This window comes from Sinohyriopsis cumingii, unplaced genomic scaffold (assembly GCF_028554795.1).
Source record: "Sinohyriopsis cumingii isolate HCF-2022 unplaced genomic scaffold, ASM2855479v2 utg000792l, whole genome shotgun sequence".
NCBI classification, from domain to species: Eukaryota; Metazoa; Mollusca; class Bivalvia; order Unionida; family Unionidae; genus Sinohyriopsis; species Sinohyriopsis cumingii.
In genome coordinates this window covers 207,536-229,506 of record NW_028315931.1, presented here as the reverse complement: position 1 = coordinate 229,506, position 21,971 = coordinate 207,536, and the positions used below count along the sequence as shown (strand labels likewise).

At 33.5% G+C, this 21,971-nt stretch overlaps 1 protein-coding gene across 1 annotated transcript in view; it reads right to left on the bottom strand.

Moving 5' to 3' along the window:
* Positions 1-4,171: 4,171 nt before the first annotated feature.
* LOC149773236 (transient receptor potential cation channel subfamily M member-like 2) overlaps positions 4,172-21,971 on the bottom strand; it is a 110,050-nt gene continuing 92,250 nt past the window's right edge. Inside the window, exons 16-18 of the mRNA XM_089946573.1 lie at positions 19,044-19,233; positions 15,036-15,126; positions 4,172-7,101 (exon numbers count right to left, since the gene is read on the bottom strand). Of these exons, the coding sequence (XP_089802699.1) occupies positions 7,097-7,101; positions 15,036-15,126; positions 19,044-19,233 (286 nt within the window). The 3' untranslated portion in view covers positions 4,172-7,096. The remainder of the gene's footprint in view (positions 7,102-15,035; positions 15,127-19,043; positions 19,234-21,971) is intronic.

Sequence of the window (21,971 nt, the reverse complement as noted above, 5' to 3'; positions counted from 1 at the left end):
TTAGAAAGTGTAAGAAAATTAGTAATCCCATAGCCTCATTGAAACATGTTACAAACCGTGCTAAAAAGTCTATTTGAAAAAGATGCAAAAAATGTATCCGTTATTATAATGAAAACTACTACTTTAAGCAATAAAAAATAAAGAAAAACGCATATACTTTAGTTTCAAATCAAGAAAACAAATTGAAAAGAAAATGCAATTGCTATTCTTTGTAGTGTTGCATTTAGCATCCGAAAGGCAGTGGAAACGGTCCGTCTCCCTCCAGAATTGGGTGACACACATATCAAGAGGGACAAAGGAAACAAGAAGCACTTATTGCAACAGAAGGTCTATAAAGATGAGATAATGTTATTATTGCTGCCTTAACTTTCTTATATTTATGTGGGCGCTTTCATAATTACAATATACCTTTCCTCACGAGATCAGGTAACTCTTGTAAACAATAACGTTTTGTACTATATGGTTAACCTGTTCTTGATCTTATTTCACGTAAGCAGTTACTCTATCTCTACCAGCACCTATTATAATGAATACCCATGTTTTCTTAATTCAGTTTGAAAGTAATAAATCAAGGCTCAGTGTGTAATTGCATACATTGGTCTCTTTTAACTTAGCTTGAAAATATAGTAAATATTCGTTGTTGAATCATTTATATTGCCAGTTTCATTGTTTTGTTACTGATATCCACTGCCATCCTACAGTTATTAATACCTGTACTGATTTTTACCGTTACTAAAACTAACATAGTCGTGGATGTACATCCGCTAAAGCAAAGTTGTAGTTACATTTTTCAAATTTTGTCCCTAACAAAATAGCTTGCTTCGTAGATTTAGGACTTAAAATGGATCCCTACTATATATTCAGCAATGTCTTTCTGTAGGCATACATTTTGCTTATTAATGGTATCTATACGACACAATAAAATGTTTAGCCTTTTGCAAAGTATTGAAACATAGAGAGAAGAATATTACATTTAGATCACACAACAGCATTGACAGTTTAAAAATGATTTCAAAAGTAAACAATGCAGGACATTAACAGCAGGAGTGTCACAACAAATCATAATTGCGAAAACAACTTGGATATTCAGAATTACTAATTCTAGTTATCCACACTCAGTGAAATAGGGGAAACTCAGAAAACCATGTGTATTCAAATCTACACACATTATTGCTAAACATTATTGCTAAATTAATTACAGTTATGCTTATAGCACACATTTTTATACAATTAAAAATACATCAAACATTGTGATAGTTTGTATACAGGTGTACAATTACCAAAAATAGTCAATTCAATACAACTCATTGAATTTAATCGACTGGATGTTGATTTTATGTGCCTTTGTACAAGACCTATGCCAAATTCTTTTTCTTTTGTAAATGATTTCTCACTTAACACCAGTATTACATATTATAAAAGACTTATCAAAAATGGAGATTAGTCACATGCATTACATAAATGTTTTACATGATTTGTCCATAAATACTAGTATGTCATATTATAAAGGAAGTCTCAACAAACGAGTTCACTTACATGCATAACATACATGTAAGCACCTAGATAAATTCCACCTGTTCCCAATAATAAAGTGCATGAATACTAATTTAAACATGTGATGTTTTCTAATAATATCTCGAGGATCTAAGATAAGTAATGCTTTATTACTGAACATATATACTGATCTGAAGAGCTTTCTATTTTTTTTACCCTTGGTGAGTGTACGACGGAAATCAGTCTGCATAATCATCTGTGTATATTGTCAATAGTCGCATCATTACATTTACTGGTTATACCTCAGCCATTCTCCAGTCTGAGATTTTGGAGATAAAGAATGGCTTATGGATATGGAAGATGTGCATAATGAATTAATGTGAATAGAATGTATTTGCCTGTACTAGGTTATATTCATTTAGCTGTTATCATTGATGTACATTGATTTCACAGGGGTCAATAAAACTCACAGAAACGTGACATGCTTCCATTGTGAAAATACTAGCCCGGAAATATTGAATGTAAAGTCTACGAACTATGTGATAATAACAAAAATTTCATCATCATCAGATTGTATCATGCAAGCGACTGGAAACTAAACCTCATTACACAATAATAAATTATGTACAGCAAGCAATCATCTACTCAGGGGTTAAAATATAGCAAATAACATGAATAATAGAAAAGTAACGTTGTAAAACTAATCAGTAAGTAGACATCACTGGTTACATATGAAGAGTCATAAAGTAATTGCTTGCTCAATTTTATCATTTTGCTCTATTAAAAATATTATTTTAGATTTGCTCTGTAAAGACTTATTGTAGTTATGGTACAACAAAATAACAATTTGCATCTGAAATCGTATATAGGATATTATATACACTGTCAATTCATTCAACTACTTTCCCATTTATAATTTAGCTGTATACGTATCGAAAAACAAAACATGACACTTGATAAATGTTTGTTGCTCAACCTTTCCAATTAATAAAATCATGAAATTCACTAGAACACTTTGACCACTTAATGTGTCTTAGTCAAAACGGATTACATGCATTTAACTGTTGTACAAATAAGGCTTGAAAGAAAACACTCTGTCATGTAAACGGGGTAAATATGAAGTATCCATATACATAATGTATATCAGAACAAAATATCTCACACAAGTACTTGTTGTTGTTGTTGTTGTTGTGATTTGGATTTTTAACGTAGCTTTAAAAAATTTTCAGTCATATCGCTACGATGTCTGCAATGTGGCAGTTTATAGTGATGTATAGCACTGGGGCATCATGCCGCAGACATGTAGCATGATGTCCCACCCAGTTACATTATCCTGACACCGGGCCGACCAGTCCTAACACTAACCTCTTAATGCTGAGCGCCAAGCGAGGCAGCTGTTAGTACCGTTTTTGTAAGTATTTGGTATGACTCGGCCGGGGATCGAACCCACGACCTCCCGCATCCGAGTCGGACGCTGCAAGTACTAATGTAACAAATGACATGCAATTGCATATGTTCTAAATCTTACAAGTCAAAAGCCTTGGCAAACGAAAAGCTACAAGTATTCAACTAGTATCATTTTATTATGGAGTAGCATAAACTGAAGATTAATAAAAGGTTTTATTGTCAAGTGACAAAAACCTACATAAGTTACTACTTTCTGATTTCTTTATACAATCAGTGAGTTCATGATACTAATATAAATGTATGATATATACGAATTGGGTTGATAAAATATTGTATTACTGACTTTTCATGTGCAAAATACATTACAAAATGACGAACATAGTGAGATACAATTTTTGCAGAATGTTAGTGTAATACTGATGTCAAAATTTGTAATGCAGGTTGTCGTTTTCTTATTCAAAAATAACACGGTGTGCAGGAAGTGCCTAAACCTCCAAAGCCCCACATGAAACACATCATGGCAGTCCTTAGTTCCAGATCATTCATTCCAGACGTAGTCCCACACCACATTTTTAGTTGTTGCTGTTGTTGTTGTTATGGTATTGAACGCCATTTCGTAGCATCAAATGCTATATATGATGGCCAGTATAACTGGTTGATGACAAACCCGGGGAAAACCCCGGTAAGAACCATCGACCCATAAGAAGCTTGAGACTCGAACCCATGCATAAAGAAAAGGCATGGCACTGATTGGTAAAGCCGAGCGATTTAAACCACTCTGCTACTCGGGGAACTCCTCTTTGGACTTTTTCAACTAAATAGAACGGGTTTTGTTTGGGGTTTTTTCCTCATATTTTCCATACAATTCTTATACACAACTTACGAGAAATGGACATAAAAAATGAACTTTTAGTGCTTAAGTTAGTAAATATGCATGCTTTCTACAGAATTAAGTGAGTGCAAAGTGAACTATTACATTAATACTGCTGACTTTATTGACTATCTAATATGAGTTCTTGACTGTAACATCTAATGTTGCGCTATCAACTAATACCAATAATACCAATTAGTACCTCGGTCATATTCGTTGCTATTGACTGAATGGCTAACTAGTTCACCAGATCGATAACCAGGATATAGATACATAACTGAAAGTTCAGAATGCACGGAAAAAGCTCAAATTGTAGAAACAAAACGTTTTTATAGTGATTTTCAACAAAAATGCAAAATGCTAATATCACTTTTAGATCTAACACTTAAGGTATATATCGGTCACTGAACACTAGCTCAAGCATATCTGTTCTCAAACAAATTGCTTTTTACTGGGATTAGATTGGTTGTTGGGTTAAATAGGTGTTTGATTTTGCGCAATGCTTGATATGCTTCGGAAAGGATCAATGAAAGCAAATCCTTCTATTTCTGTTCTTGCGGCTTTTTTGTAGGACACTGTCTATTAAGAAAGCAATCGAAAGCCCACTTAGACAATGGCTAATGAGGAACTGAATCTTCTAAATAACTTAAATTGTTCCACGTTCTATCAAAACATGCAGACCTGAGCGAGCAATTATATAACTGTAATTTGTATACACATTCAGCAAATCAGTATTATGTAGTTTAAGTTTTAATGTGCACGTCTGTCAATTTAAAACATGATTGTATAGATCTTTATCTTGTATACAATAAACTCAAAATATAATTTTAAAAAGCAAACGCTTAGAAATATAAATTAAAGTTGTCAAGTATTTAAATATGGCCTTAATTGTGTTTAATCCGTAGTCTCATTTGAATAAACGTACGATATGGACTAAAACACTGTCCGAGCCAGTTGTGCACCAGCTACAGGTAACTCGTGGAATGAGCTTCCTCTGTCCACATCTAACTTTTATGTATCATACCTTTTGACAAATATATATTTAAATTTATTATTTCGCGATTTTACATTTCTGGCATAATACTTGTTTGAAATGAGATGAAGCGTTTGCAAGAACACTTCAATAAAAGTGAATAATTATGAATTGACAATTGATGACTTTTCAATAAATTTGTATTGAATATTGAACAAAACCTGAAAATGTTGATATGAACTGAAAACTGTTATATACGCTTCCAGTTTCTCTTTAAAACACACAAAAAATTTAAATGCCGAAATATAGTTTATCACAGTCATATTACAAGTGTTTTATAAAACAATCTACATTTGTTTTGCTCTACTTTTTAGTACTTAATACTGGTTTGATTTTTAAAGAAAAAGAATTCCCTACGTTTTTCTCATTTGTTACCCTGGTTATTAAAAAAGAGCTATATGCCCTATCCAAAACAAATTCATAATTATATAGCTTTAAGTCTTTTTAAATTAACTTTTGATTCCATTGATCTTGGTGTTTATACCTACTATGGATATAAACTTCTGAAACGACTGCTAGGTCTATTTGGCCATTTTTAATTTATTGAGTTAAAAGTAAACTGGAAAACACATGACAATAACAGTTTTATAAAAGTCTATGTATTTTATAACACATTTCTTGCACATTCCGAAACTAATGTTTTCTACCTTGGTGAAATTCGTTTTCCTTATTATAAAAACTGTTACAATGGGGTACGTTGAACTAGCGCAATCTCATTTTTCGATCACAGGTGCAACCATCATAATCAACGATCTGCTTTACGTTTGCACAGTTACTACATACAAAGCGATATCAGTCACAGTTCATGAAAGCAGCATGCAGACATACCAAAACTCTTTTTCCATGCATGTTGCAAATGCGAACTACTCCTTAAACTGGTCACTCTCGCAAATGTTCTTAACAACTGTATAGCGGAACCTTTGCATATATTAGGAAATAAATTAACATAATATGACCATTTACAAAAATGTTCTTAGTGATTTACTGTACATGAGCAATATATTCATAAGAGCTGATAACGTTGTCTTCAAGAATACGATCCGCATTGTCTAATTTGTCATGCAATTTTCTATTTATTATGTTTTGAAATGTACAGCAAATAAAAGTAAAATAATTAACATTTTCTTTCATAACTGAATTGCCGACATCTTAAAAGAAATATGTCTCCATATAAACATTAGATGAGAAAAACAATTAAAATCGTTATCATTAATGATGTTTGAAACAGTTGCAGTGTATGCACAATTATGTGAAACCATGATATTTAGTTATATAACAGAAAATAAACAGAACGAAATTTAACTAGTATTTACCACTAAGTACAGAAAACGTGGTCTTATAGCAATTTAACCAATATTACTTCATTACGATCCAAACTATAAATAATGAACCTGTCCAAACTCTACATAATTTTAAAATCCTTTTTGAGTCCTTTCAAATAAAGTTTTCTGAGTATTAGCAAAGATTCGATATTTTCCTGCATGTGGAAGAGAAACTGCTGTGAAACATAACTTATACCTCCATACAAATTTAACAAGTTTATCAACGACAACGACAAAATCATCTTGTTATTAATATCAAATCCAGTTATAACTTTTTCAAAGGGAAAATTTCAGAAAAAAGAAAACCTTAAGATCCCAAGAGTGTTCTTCATTGAGAGCTTTCACAGGATAATCATAGCATCTAGGCATGAAATGTTATTTATGATTATGGTAATCTTGTTACTGCAAGATAAATGACATCCAATGTATTAATTTACTTGAAAAATGTAAATACAAATTTTCCAGCCTCATTACCTGAGGCTAATGAGAGTATAATTTTACGCTGAAAATAGCTGTCGAGAAACTCTAATTCATGAACCGTACGAAGAAAGAACAGAGGTAAAAAACTACATTCGTGTATAATACATACAAAACAGGCAGTTAGCTTGCCTATGATATCAAATATACACAATCAATCAATAAAATAATCTATTATATCGGTACCAGTTAATGTAAAGACTGCTACTAAGAATGTCTCTTTAGTTTAGTGCATTCAATTTATATACTACTCAAGCTACAATTTTATTTCTTGGTAATTAAAACCATATAGTGCTGACAATTCTAAAAGGCACCTCATGCAACGTGCTCAACCTATGCACAAAAAAAACATAGCAGGTATGGATTTATTGTCCTCAGAAGCAGGTATTCACTGATTTGCCACCGAGTTCAGGACGTTCCTTGTATATATGATCGCTATGGAGTTGCAGGACATAGGAATGAGCCAGCCATTTTGCCAGAAGATAAGTGGCATTAGTCTGAAATACAATAATAAAATAAAATTATCAGGTTAAACAGTACAATAATAAATTAACAATTGTAGTACATTGACATAAATCCGATCCCCACTGTCATTTCAAAACCGTAAACAACACACTTATTCAGCAGTCGCTAACATATATTATAGGGCAGTGCACAGGGTGACCTAACAATTCACGCAAAATTCCTTACTTTTATCTGTAGTTGGGAAATATATTCCACATCTAAATTAAGCCAATAAAGACATATTTAGACACAGCGCAAACGTTTGCGGGATAAATGATTCTAAAAGTATCTGTCCTAAAATGATCTGTCCAGTTTGAGTGTTTTTATCAGGCTACACCTTCATTCCATTTTAGAACAATACTATTGTCAGGATAAAGAGTGGCAACGCATCATAACGCGGCACAGAAACGTTTTATTTGGAATATTGAGTCCTGTTGTTGATAATATTAGACCACATCGCTAAATCATCGTTACTTTTTTATTAGCTCTGACCATTCGAGACGCTCATCGTTGCGCAAGATTTCATCAGGTTTTATCCTAGCTCAAAGTAAGTGAATCAACAGGAAATAACGAACACCTGACATTTTAGATGAATAATTAAGTCAATGAAGACTTGAATGACATAAGATGGAAATGAGATGTATTTAGAAACTGTTAGAAAGGAGTTAAAATAAATAAACAACAATGACATGGGGATATTACCTTAGAATGAAACATAAGATTTAAAGTTTGGTTAAATTTTGACAAGTGTGCACCAGCTGAAAAGAAACAAAAAGTCATAATCGAGTTATGCATGGGTACCATGCGCGATTTATTTAAATTCATTCTATAGTAATTTCGGTGTGTATATTAAATAACCAAAAGTAATTTAGCAACCTTTTTTTGAATAAATACTGTTAAGAGTGTTGGTAAGTAAAACGTTCATAGGAAATGCTCGACTGAAAGGCATGACCACTGACAGTAAGAAGGGCCTCCTAAATTCAGCATATATGTATGAAAGAGATTTCGATTGTACACAAATTACAAGATAACATTAACAATGCAAGCAATGTTTTTAAATGCCTTAGATATTTCGACAAGATAAGAGAAAAGAAGATGCAGCAATTAAAATGCAATTGCACGAAAAATGCATGTTAATTACCATCAACACACACACACACACACACACACACACACACATATATATATATATATATATATATATATATATATATATATATATATATATATATATATATATATATATATATATATATATATATATATATATATACATATATATATATATATATATATATATATATATATATATATATATATATATATATATATATATATATATATACAGAGAAAGAGAGAGTGAGAGCGAGAGAAGAGAGATATCACGTCTGAACTTCTTAGCACTCAATTGGTAATGTAATGTGAAGTAAGCGAATCATAAGGAATTAGCGAAAACCTGACATAATAACTGACGTTTTGTTTCACGATAAGGTAATGCTCCAAATATCATCATCATCATCATTTATCTCCGTTTATTCGTTTACTACAGCCTATAAGTACATTGATCAAGTCAGTTCAGGTGACTGGAAACACTGATATACTGTCCGTCTATGACCGGTACAGGAAATACATTATTTTTCATATGATAGAAGGCGCTACTGGAACAGAAATGTTTAGGATTTGCCTGAACCGAATAGTGTGCTAGGTGTTCTGTACAAGATTTGCATCGACTTTGACTGATTTGCTTGTGCAGAGAGACAGCAGAGGGTGTTCTGGACCATATGTTTATGACTTGCAACAACTAATTCAGTTGCTATAAGACAGAGCTACCACCCTGGGAAAGATCCATACAGGATAGACATTGACCAGTTCAGGTGACAGGTGATATATCATTGTCATAGTATGTCATATGGCATGACAGACATGATATCAATTCAAATAGGATAATTCGTTCTCCACATTATTAACTGCCATAATGAAAACAATCAAGAATACAAAAAAATACGAAATATTCTTCGTGCACAAGAAGAAATATATGCTAGTAAATTTATTTTATCTTCGTTTATGCAGAATACGAAGCAGATGTTTTAGGTAAATTAACTTCAAAACACCCACTCCCATCTATCATTTAAAGACATCAATTCTGAATACATCTAACTACCAGCCCTTTCTTTTGAATTGATGACGTTTCAATAAATTTGTACTGAATAGTTAATACAATCTGAAATATAACCTCAGTTTTAATACAATTCTTCATATTATCACTTTCGTCACTCTACTTATTGCCCACATATAATATGCACCTAAATGAAACATTTGCATGGCAGAGCAGGGTTTCTTTAATATATCATTTGAGCCCCTAGCAAGAAACCAGCCAGTACCATTTTTATAAGTCTTTGCATGACTGGGTTTAAACCAGCAACCTTCCGCATCCGATGCAGACGCTCTAACCACTTAGGTCACAGGAGCGGTCATGTTTAGTTTGTGTCCATTGTATACAAAAATGTTACAGCATATACGCTGTAGTTGGAATGATTTCAACTTTATGGGGAGCGACTTGTAATATACAGTATATCAGACCAATTAAATATACATAGGTTAAAAAACATATAACCAGTACTGTTTCAAGATGTATGCATCACATTACACTTGCAACTCAGCATATATTCATAGCCCAAAATCACCTACATATTAACAAACAATATGCAGTCAGTTACATCTAAACAAACACTGTTATGTAAATGTGTACCTCTTTAAGTTTCAAGACGATGTTAGAGTTCAAAGTAACGTATTATTAACAAGATCAGTCAAAGAAAGTGTTCCGTTTTATGCCAATGAAACATTGATACGATTAATTATTTTTGTTATAATGCTATAGCATGATGTATGATATTTTCTCTTCAACTTTCAAATTAGACACACACGTACTTATATATATATATATATATATATATATATATATATATATATATATATATATATATATATATATATATATATATATATATATATATATGTATGTGTGTGTGTGTGTGTGTGTGTGTGTGTGTGTGTGTGTGTGTGTAAATGTGTCTGTGAGTGTTCAATGAACTTTTGAATGCAAATTGACAAATTGACGCCTCCTTTATCATACAAAAGCAACAACAACAACCCAAGTGAGGTGCATTCTTGGACCAAAGCAATCATTGTTTCATGAAAGCTGGATAAGTTATTTTGAATGCAGACATTAACAACAAGCTATCCTTCCATACAAAATTATCTTGGTTTACTATATTTTGTCTAATTATCTCTGATATTTTCCCAAGGAGACTTGACATTGTCAATAAGAACATGAAGTATGTCAGTATGATGACAGCTATTTACATTAAAATCTATTTAATTCACGTGATATGTTTGAAATATGAATTTAATTATGAATGAATCTAACAAACGAATGAAGACGTATACTTATTTAAAATGTAGTTTGCTTTTGTTTCATGGATAGGGTGAGTTTAGGGAATATATTCACCATGCTTTTACTATACTGCTCTCATATATTCCTTGCAAGTGTCACAAATGTGGTAATCAAGCATGTAAATATTTCATAATTAAATTTATTTTTCATAACAAAATAACATTTCAATAGCATTTGCACCCTACCTCTAAGTATTGTGTTTCTGGATATTCCTGCATTAAAGGGGTATAGCCCCATAATTAGCTGCCAAATTAATCTAACATATGTTGTCATTTGGAGGTTCTATACTGCCAAAACGATGGTTTGATAACTTGAGTGATATACATTCGGCCTCAGTTCTTACATTTCTTGCCTCTAGTGCAACATCGAACGAAACGAAGTTGGAGTGCGACCATCTGAATGCAGCTGCATAACATCAACCATAACAAAATGATCAAAACAAATCAAAATGACGTTCACTCGCTGATGCTGAAGCCAGGGAAAGAAGGACAAGCATCTTAAACACGTGATTCTGGTATGAAGGCTGAAGTTAGACGATGACCAAAGGACACATTACAGCTTCCACAAAGCCATGAAAGGATGCGACACTGGTACTAGGAGATCAAATCACATGATAAATATGATATTTTAACTCTATGGTGGATTAATACTGTTGCCTTTAATATTGAACATTGAAACGTCATTAATTTGGGAAAAGAAAGCAGTAAATCTGCATTTGCAGCCTATTGGACAAGGGTAGATATCAGATTAACATGTTTCTCAATACATCAATCAGAATGGCCCGCACTTGACATTATAACTGTTTGAGGTCCATTATCTTCAGGTTGTGGCGGGAAGACATGGTAGTATTGTTTACCACACCTTCGATAACGAGGTCCGCTGCCAATACACACTGGTGTAGAAGTGGCAAATCGTGGCGTGGTAGCTTGATTTTCAACCTTGTAAACTGGCCTTTACATAGACTGAAATATCTCTCTCTTACGGAATGATGCAGTAACTATAACCTTCAGTAAATATCGGGCTGACTGTGTACCAGGATATCTGTCTCGCTTGGAATCCCAGTATTGTCTACTTTCAGGTTGATCCACTTGGCAGCTATCCATCTAGAAATATTGCAAATTTGTAAGTAAAGAAATGAGGACTGTGTCCTTCTGTTTGACGGATGCACAACGGACGCTCTGTTCCATTCATATAATAATGGTATTTTGTATGTTGTCATCCCTTTAGTGATAGGAATACAGTCTTTCTATGTTGAAGATATAACCGTCACATATTTTCTGAGATTACATGACCTGAATTACTACCAACTTAACTGTATGGTGTTATGGATATGGAACCACAGACAGTTAATAGTAGTTTGTTTCATGAGATCTTGGGAAGCCCTTGTGACATAATAGACTCTCCGCCAAGTAGATCTAGCCTCGACAGATGTTGAAGTTGTTCCAGCAAAATCTTTGAGGTGTTTAATGCAGCGTCCCTATGGAGGTGAAATTTGGATGAATGTGTCATTTGCAGACGGTGGGTTCCTAGCTGTCTAGGCAACGGTCTTCATATGCCTAGGCCAGGCATCCACTGACAAACATTCCTCCCTCACAAGGTTAACAGAGGCCGCCTAAGTGAAATCCACGTGTAATGCTATTCAACCTTAGTTTGATCCTCAAATTGTATAGGTTCGATTGACTTAGAAGTGACGTGAATCCAAGCAATCGTGAATTTACCCACTTTGTGAGAATAAATGTCAATAATGATTAGATCTATTCCCTTCGCTTAGAAAATTGATGGAAAACCAGTCCCGACTACCTCACGAATATCTAAGTCTGCTACATACTACTGGTCACACTGCCTGTTTCCATGTGCTTGGTTAGCACTGACCATTCACTGTCTAAAGGAGAAATGATTGAATAGTTTCTATCCAGGAAATTTATTCCGATCAACGAGATCTTCTCAATGTATGCATATATCTACATCAACCACAACATGAAACCAATTTCATTGCAGAATGTGTTGAGGTATTCCCTGTACCAGTGTGTAACTATAATCCCTATGTCACACATGATAACGAAGTACCTACACCTGGTTGTTTCTCTGCTACATTTGTTTCATAAGTTGGCACTGATTTCTAACACATGGAAGGATACAGTTTCATGATCCATACCAAATGTGGTCTGGCTACCTCTTCCTAATGGGAATTTAGGAAGTCCGTCATTAGTAAGTGCCATGAGTTACCCCACTGTATGTTCTGACAAGTGATGCTGCTATGTCATATTGCGCAAATGTATGAATGATTTTTCTTGAGGATTCCATATGATGCAACACACTGATATCTGACCGGTGCAGTATTTGCATTGATAAATTCAGGTGATAGAAGACACTGCTAAGCAATCTGAAGTTATCTGTCCCATTACAGCATATTGTATCCAGGATAACATGTACGTTAACATGTTAGCAAGACAAATATAACTATTAGGTATGTAATGTTGTGAGGGCAAATGATTCTGACTATTAATTTTGACAACCATACTAGTATTCTTTTATCCGACACAGACTGTACATAGTGCCAGCATAGCATTCGTTTAGTTTAATATAATTGCTACAAATATTATATGCAGTGCCTACTTGCAGTATTATATACAGATACTATATACATATATCAACTGTGTAAATAGTAATTGATATTCAGCAGGTTCAATTCATTACCAAACATAGTATATTTAGAGACCCTATATAATATTCACCTAACTTCATAAGTTACCACACAAACCGTACTTAGTACCTGTAAATAAGAAGCACTAAACTTCACATTATTAGCAGAAGTAACATAGCATAGGCGGTATTTAATTGTTACGTGTTTAGGCTCTTACAAAAAATATCACGAAAAAAGTAAAGACAAAAGTTTTTGTAAAAGTTCATAAACAGTTTATTTCCTTAGAAAACAAGATAAAAATGAGAAAAAGAACTTTCGGCTTTACGAAACAAATCCAGAATTAGTCCACAAATTAAAAAATAGATGTCCTGTTCTTAAACACTCCTAAGTGAAACTGAGTTCGAATCACGATGAAATCCAAAATGGAAGATGATGACGTCTGTTGTAACCTTTGAATTGCTGCAGTATCAACAGCCTCTTGTTGAATCACAGAAACTATTATTCCAGTGTTTGAAATCTCTATACATTTCGATAAATGTTTTTGTGTAAGAATTAATTTAGAGCACTAGTATTTCCAGGGAAAACAATTACTTGAAATCTAAATAATTTGAATAAAATAAAATAATTAGCATAAAAATTGCCAAACATAAAACAACTTGACTTCTCAAGTGTTAAGGCACGAATGACAAAAACGTTAAAAATAAGTAGAACCAAGACGCAAAAGATGCCCAGAGGGAGGTCAATAGTTCATCCTTCTATAATAGCCAGAAGTTTGTAACAATAAACACATGTTATTTGTCATGTAATCCCAGTATGGTCTTAACTGAAATCAATGACTTTTACTCTGGGAAAGAATTTAAAAGTAATATTGTTTACTACAACTATCACTGAATTTTTAATCAAGGCCAGGAACTAGGTCGCCATTAGAAACATTATCTTTATAAAATTGTTTACATCAAACATATTTTTAAAAATCGGTCAGACCTGGCTCTATTCCAGTAAGTAAAGTTACATTATAATAGCATATAATGGTCTAAAGAATTAAATCTAACAAATACACAATTCAGTTGAATAAGATTTAAATTAAATAAAAAATACCTAACATGGTGTTAAAAATGCAAAAGAAGAAAAACGCTTCACATAATAAAAACAATTTAAGTTTGTTATGCTTCAGGTCTATATTCATTGGAAAGAATTAGTGACTTTGCAGGTATGTCTCATGGCACCTATAAGTAAAATATGTAGAAACTCGAAATAGTAAACGATGGTGAGAGAAATAAGCTAGAAATGTTGATAAGATGGATGGAGAATACTTCCCAGTTGAAGGGAAAATCCATTTTGCTTGCACCAGATAGTCTTGGATTGTTAGTTCTCTCTAACAGAGGAAAACAGGCTGTTCAGGTCGTGTAGAAGTAATCACTACAGTGTATTAAGGGTTGATCAATCTGACCGCCACATATATAATTATACACGATTGAGGTCCCATAGCTAAACGTCTAACTAGAAGGACAATATATGCTAGTTAGTGATAGTTCCCTTAAGCATAATGATAGAATAATGTATTTTGAAGAAGAAATATAGCAGATGACTGACTTTATGACTGCAACAAATTCATGAAAAGCATTGCAGTGTAGCAGTTACTTCGAGGTCACGTGAGGTAGTATTGAAACAGCCATGGGGGTTGAAACAACATCCTACACTAAACACTGAAAGCTTGCTAAAGCATGTATTTAACAGCTGATTATGAACATACTCATCATTATTTTGATAATGAAAACACAAAAGCCTCTAAAATAGTGTTACGGAAAATCAAACGCAAAGAATAATACCTTCTACTTTTACATCAGTTTCACCAGTGAGTGTCTGTTTGGCTCCAAGTTTGTGGTCGATCGATTGCAACAGTTCAGACATGAAATCCAGCTGTAAAGAAAAATTATTAATCACATGATTTTTATTCAACTAGAATAGTAAAGTTTTGCATCCACTGGGCAATGTTCAAATGGGTTAGGGTAATCCAGAATGTGAAGTGCCCACCCTTCTATAGACGTAGCTAAGGCGAGGCTTTATGAGGTTGAGCTCTTATTATGATCGGGAAAGTATTACATAGAAACAACCTGTCTTTCAAAACAAGTTTATATCCGTATACTTTATTTTAGTGGGTTTCACATTACGTGGTTTTGGTAAAGTACCCATTTTTGCGAGTATATCATTTAAAACAATCATCGACACCAATAAAAAGAGGAAACAAAGATTACTGCAGATTACACCGATATTCGTTTTCACGCATCTGCGAGCAAACATGATAATCTAGACTGTATGAAGTAAGTTGATTAAATTATTCATTGCCAGCATCTGGTGTCGATCTGGAGCTATTAAAAACTATTGACGACTTCTTTCTCCAATCATATTATACCATTGTTTTAATCTTCAGTAATTATGATACCAGTATCGCAATCATAACTAGTTTCTCAGGTGTTCTTAAACACTGCTGTCAAAGCACAGAGTTCGCAATAAATATGGAGTAGGTGCCGGAACAAAGCCAATGACATAATTTCTAGTCACTCCAACTTTAGCAAGCAAAGTCAGTGATAATCACGCCTTATTATTTGTTCTGAAAAGACAGCAGTTCTGCCACAATGGTTGAGTTTTAGTGTGCATGTTCCTGGTTTTTTTGCCAAGAAGCTGGCAACGTGTGGGTAAATGACACTGTTATGGCATCACGTACCCTCAAATATTCTGAGCTGCTAAGTATCGGTGGACAAACGTTGGGAGCTCCATTACTTTACGGAGTTGCTCAATGGGAGCAGATTCTACTGAATAAGGACTTGTGAATCAATCAATTCGTTGTTGATTATTTGATTTTGTATGACAAGTGAGTCCACTAGGACACTGTGCATGCCTGTCATGTGGCAGATATCAAATGTGGATTTGTCACCATGAATAATACAAGATAAAATTTCAATCAAGTATGCAGCAAATTTGAAAATTGTTTCACCCTTGCCTGACGAAATAATCGAAAACAGTTGTTACCCAAAATAATCAGTATGCTTTTTGCCTGCCAATATCTCAGGGAATTTTCTATGTTGCAAACCTATGGTCATTTAATCTTATGAGTAAGGTTTTGGCCACCACTGACATATAATAGACATCTCATATGATATATGTCTGCATTGAATAGACACAACATGCAAAATGCAATTACTGGGCTGAACTTAAACTATCCTTGTAGATGGAAAATACCAATGAGATAGAATACGTTTCACATTAATTAGGAAGGTAAAGTTAATTCAGAGAGGGGGTTTGAAACCCATCTCATCATAAATGATTTATCATATGGTGATGGTTGGTGGCTCGTTGGTTTGGGGATTTATGGTACCGCAAGACCTGTCTATTATTTTGTACTAAGTATGGTATGTTTCGACAATCCACTCTCTTTGATTGTAGTTTATCAAACTAACCGCGGAGCCATGCCAGTTCATATGTCTTACAATATACATACTTGAACAAATGGTTTATTCTATTTTGCTTGGGTTTGAGGGGTAGCGAGACGAGGGAACTGATGGGTAGACGGATGTAAGCTTGACATAGTTTATATGGAATACTAGACGATAATTAATAATATTTAAAGTAAAAACATTCGTTATAAGGTAAAAATGGTAAGAGATATGACATTTAAAACATAAAATCCTAAAAGAACATTATTAAATCACAATGTATAAATTAGTGAGAATTCATTCAAGGACATTAACACTAATCCATGCAATTAGTACATCAGCACAGCCAAGATTAGAATTCATTCGAAGCACCACTGGAATTCATTTGGAATAATTTATACTTTGGACATGTGATTTAACTTTTATGATATTTTGGGATTTATTTCACAACACAGAAAGTTCTTATTACGGTAATGATTTGGGGAAAGAGAATTCTGCAGTCGCAGTATTACTTTGAGTAGTATTTGTCGAGAACAAATTCAGATGTTCAGAAGTGGAATACAAATTTCTTCCAAATAAAAATGGTTTTGGTAAATCCAAGGACATCAACTGTGAGGCTTGAGTGGTCAGAGGATAGCTCGGAAATGTACCAATAAGCTGATTTTGCTTATATGTGATGCAAGCAATGGTTCATTTTCATTAATATCAAGGCTTTCTGAAGGTAATGATCTACAGGCGAAGTTTAAGCCCCTAATTAAATACCTGATCAAACATGTGCAGTAAGATTGTTGATCTGATCCACACAAATTTGATCCTTAGTGACATTTCGATATAGTGGTTACAGCATCCGCCTCAGATGCGGGAGGTCGTGGGTTCGATTTCCGGCCGAGTCATATCAAAGACTTACAAAAATGGTACTAACAACTGCCTCACTAGGCTCTCAGCATTAAGAGGTTAGTGTTAGGACTGGGTGGCCTGGTGTCAGGATAATGTGACTGGGTGGGACATCATGCTACATGCATGATGCCCCAGTGATAGACATCAGTATAGACTGGCATATTGCAGACATCGTATCGTTATGACTGAAACATTGTTAAAGCTACGTTAAACATTCAAATCAATTCACACAACACATCGATCTTGCGATGGTCATATTCAAGTCGATAAAAACCTTTTGGTTCACTCCACAATCTGGATCACACTACTTGTATGAAATCTGTTTGAAATTTGTCCTCAGGTATATGAGGAAGCGACGTGGCCTAGTAGTCAAAAACAAAGATACAAACTTTGTCTTCTTAACAGTAGGGATAAACAAATATGAGATAGATTTTCGGTCATAATGAATTTGACTTAATTCATGGAAATCCATACAGTTTTATATTTACAATGAAATGAACATATTTCCTTCTTACAATTTCTAAATTTTATATGTAAGACGTTCAAGTGTGTTTATACAGACGTTCGGGTGTGTTTATACAGATGTTCATTTTGTGTTTATACAGACGTTCATGTGTGTTTATAAAGATGTTCAGGTATGTTTATACAGACGTTCAGGTGTGTATATACAGACGTTCAGGTGTGTCTATACAGACGTTCAAGTGTGTTGATATAGGCTGATCTACAGGAGATAAAATCTCCAATGTATAATAAGCAGGTCTTGGATTAAGCTATTTGACTATAAACTTATTTTAACAAAGAACCTACTTTAACTACTCTGTAAAATAGGTAGCAATTGTAACCTTGTATAAACAAGTTAAATTTCAAAATGTATCGTATTAATGAGGAACAAAATAATAAAAAAGAACAATAGCCTCAAAAATGGTGTAAACAAATCAAACGAAGAATAATACCTTCTGCTTTACATGGGATGAAAGATAATAAATATACTGTGATGCCCTTTATGTAATATTGACAATATATGTAGACAATTAAGGTGACACTGGTTAGCTTATCTTATAACAAAAATGGCATCTGAAGTCCCAGCTATTGGTATATAATGTGAACATTGCGAATGGAATAGGTGGAACATACATCAATGATGAGAAAACTTCTAAGAATCACCAAAAGTGTTGCGAAAAGGCAATTGCAAAAAGTTTTTTAATAGAAGAATGCTCAACAAAAACAATCAGAGATAGTACCTGGCGAATGATTACATTAGGCACCAAACATCTCCTATCAAGTAGGAAACAAGTAGCAACTGAGTTCCATCTCGGTGACAATAATTGCCACTACAAGCGATAATATATGGTAATAACTTGACTCACATGTTATGGATTAACTTGACTCACATGTTATGGATTTGTTTGTGTGCTAGTAGAAGTTATCATAATGTATTATGATCAGGTAATGTATTAAAAATCAATTTATGTTTTGGTTAATGATATGTCCAATTGATTTACAAACCTTTGTCTCCATATTTTTCACCTTTCTCTCTATATTTGCTACCTTTGTCTCTAAATTTGTTGAACTAGATTCAGTAGCAGTCACGGTATTCTGTCCAATCGAAGAACCAGTTCGATTTTTGCTAGATTTAGGTTCCTTTGTAGATATAGTTTGCAGATGCCTGTCGAATTTTTTCACCAGTTGGTCCAATCTGATTTCAATAATAATAATAATAATAATAATAATAATAATAATAATAATAATAATAATAATAATATAAATCATCAACAGTTTTGATATACAGAGAAATAGCGTCGCCCAGTATCCTGCATTATATCAAAATATAATTAAGGTTTTATATAATAAGATGCAACATAAGGTAAGCGAAACAATGCTAACATTAAAATGGCATCAGATTATGTTCAAGAGTTCTTATGATACGATTACTAAAACCAAGACCCATGGCAAAATATAGTCAATCGACATAAACAATAACTATGTCAAATATGGAGTAGACAAGAAAACATATACTAGGGATATAGCATCTAAGATAATTTTCATATGAAATTTCCATTAGAATATATTGCACGATTCTGGAGCCTTCGTGATTAAAAGTAATATCCCATGTAAAGATGTTTAGCGGATTAGCCATGGTTATAACTGTGTCCAAAATTGAATATGTAAGATGAAACCATAATGCCATTTTAAGTATGAGAAGAAAATGTGTGTACCAAATTGCATGAAAATACTTTTCAAAGGTCCTTAAGATATATCGTTTACATTGCAAGGATACTAGTTTGTTCAGCAAGGCTACAACTCTGTCAAAATATCTTGTTGATAATAATAAACATATAAGCCTGTAAGTCATTGTTCTTATCAAATTGATTCAAAATATATTTAATAATTATTGGGATTTTGATGGTTTCAACAACATTACATATGTGTATATTAAGTTAATTGTCCAGGACCATAATTTATTCACCATGGATGAGACTAAATAAATACAGCAATGACAAAATCCTACTGCATAAGCAGGTAAGACCCAGTAGTAAGGAAAAAGTAGAAACTCCTAGTATATTAGCATAAAAACCTATGTAAAAGTTTCTAGGCCTATTGTAACAGTATGTAAAAATTTCTAAATATCTAAATGCGCATACTTATGAATATTAGGTCAGTGGTTTTTAATCTTTTTATCTCACGACCCAATTTAATAAAATTGTGTATACCCGCAACCCAGGAAATTATATCTTTTAATTAGCTTTTCCATAGAGTCATACTATTTTAATACATTCTAACCTATCCCACGTCGCACCATAGACACAAGACATTACTTGTGAAGAAAACATCACAATGGCGAGGAGGTCGGGTTTTATTAACTTCAAGTAAATGGTTTGCTTGTCTATTTCTCATGATCTAGTATCGATTCAGGATCACACGATGAAATGGTTAAACACATATCATTTCCACTGTTCAGTCGATTCCATTAGTTTGTTTTTTTAGAAAGGCAGCGAACAATAGCACTCTTGGTTTGCTTAGCAGAGGATATTCTTTGGGAACGCAGATTTAAAACAAATGTATTGATTTGGGTCTTGTTTTCAAAGTGTAAATGCTGGGGAGATGCAGCAGGTCATTCCCGTATTCAGTTGCACATTTAATTACACTGATGTCCCAGGATGTTTTGAATAAAACTTTCTCTTACCCAGCGATTTTGTTTTACTTTAATATTCAAGTACATTTAATGGGAAATAATGACTAAACATTCTCTCGGGGCAGTGAGCTTTAACTACATAACCGTTTTCATTTCGTTCCAGCTTTCATCACAGAAGCTGTTCTCCAAAGAATTTTGTAACAGTGTTGGGAATATATAACGGCTAGGTAGACTGCTTTTCATTCGTGTTTGACACAGTTTCAATTAATTTTAAATTGATTGTATCTCTTAACAAACAAATCCCTTTATCTGTCTCGTACCTCATATATTAGTCAATTTAAATCAATTTTAGTAAGGTCTGATTCTTATGTTTAAGTATTTGGCAGGAAACACAGATGAGCATTGTTTCTTGTTTACTTTCTCACAATTGATAAGTCATATTTCAATACATCAACACAGTATTGCCTCCACCACGATTTTGTTTATTTAACCTGACTGTTTAGGTAAGGTGGATAAAGTGTATTCATTTTTACTGCGGTAATTGCCGGTTCCGCGGAGAATACTTTCATTTCTCTCTGTAGTGGTCGTGTTTCCGAACGTAGTTTACTTATTACAAAGCGAGCCATCTTTTCTTGTTTTTTTGTGATTTATCTAAACATGCAAACATATTAGACTTCACATAGCAGTGGGGGACTGGAAAAGGAATTTAAGTTTTTTGCTACACTCAAATGTCGACCTTATCTACGTATGTATTGCTTAATACGTAGGTGGAAGATGCGACTCTGAGTAAATACAGTAAAAAAGATTTTACACGTGAATAAATAAAAATGTTGAAAAGAGTACATTTTCGAGAGCAAAAATATTCTTGCAGAAACCATTTCTCCTTTTAATGCCACAAACTTATTTTCATGTATGAGGTGAGAACAAATGCTAGTGTGCGGAAACCATTTTCCTTCTTTCAGTAACAGTGGCCTTATATTAGACACTGTCTCCAAAGTCCATTGGTTTTGTCCTTGCCCAGTGATCAAGCTCTTGACAACGTTCAGTATATGAAGAAGTAATCTTATTTATTAAAAACATTTTTGTGACTTAATGAAAAGGCAATACATGTACAGATCATCATAATGGTTCTCCATTTAATGGATAACCGAGGTTATTGAGCTGAAATAAAATAGGAAACATACAAAGGTATTTGCATACAAACCGATGGATGTTATAATACATTATGCAAAATATCCTGAATTTTTGTTTGCAATGAGACTTTCTTTTGTATCCAGTATACTATCAACTGGAACAGATTC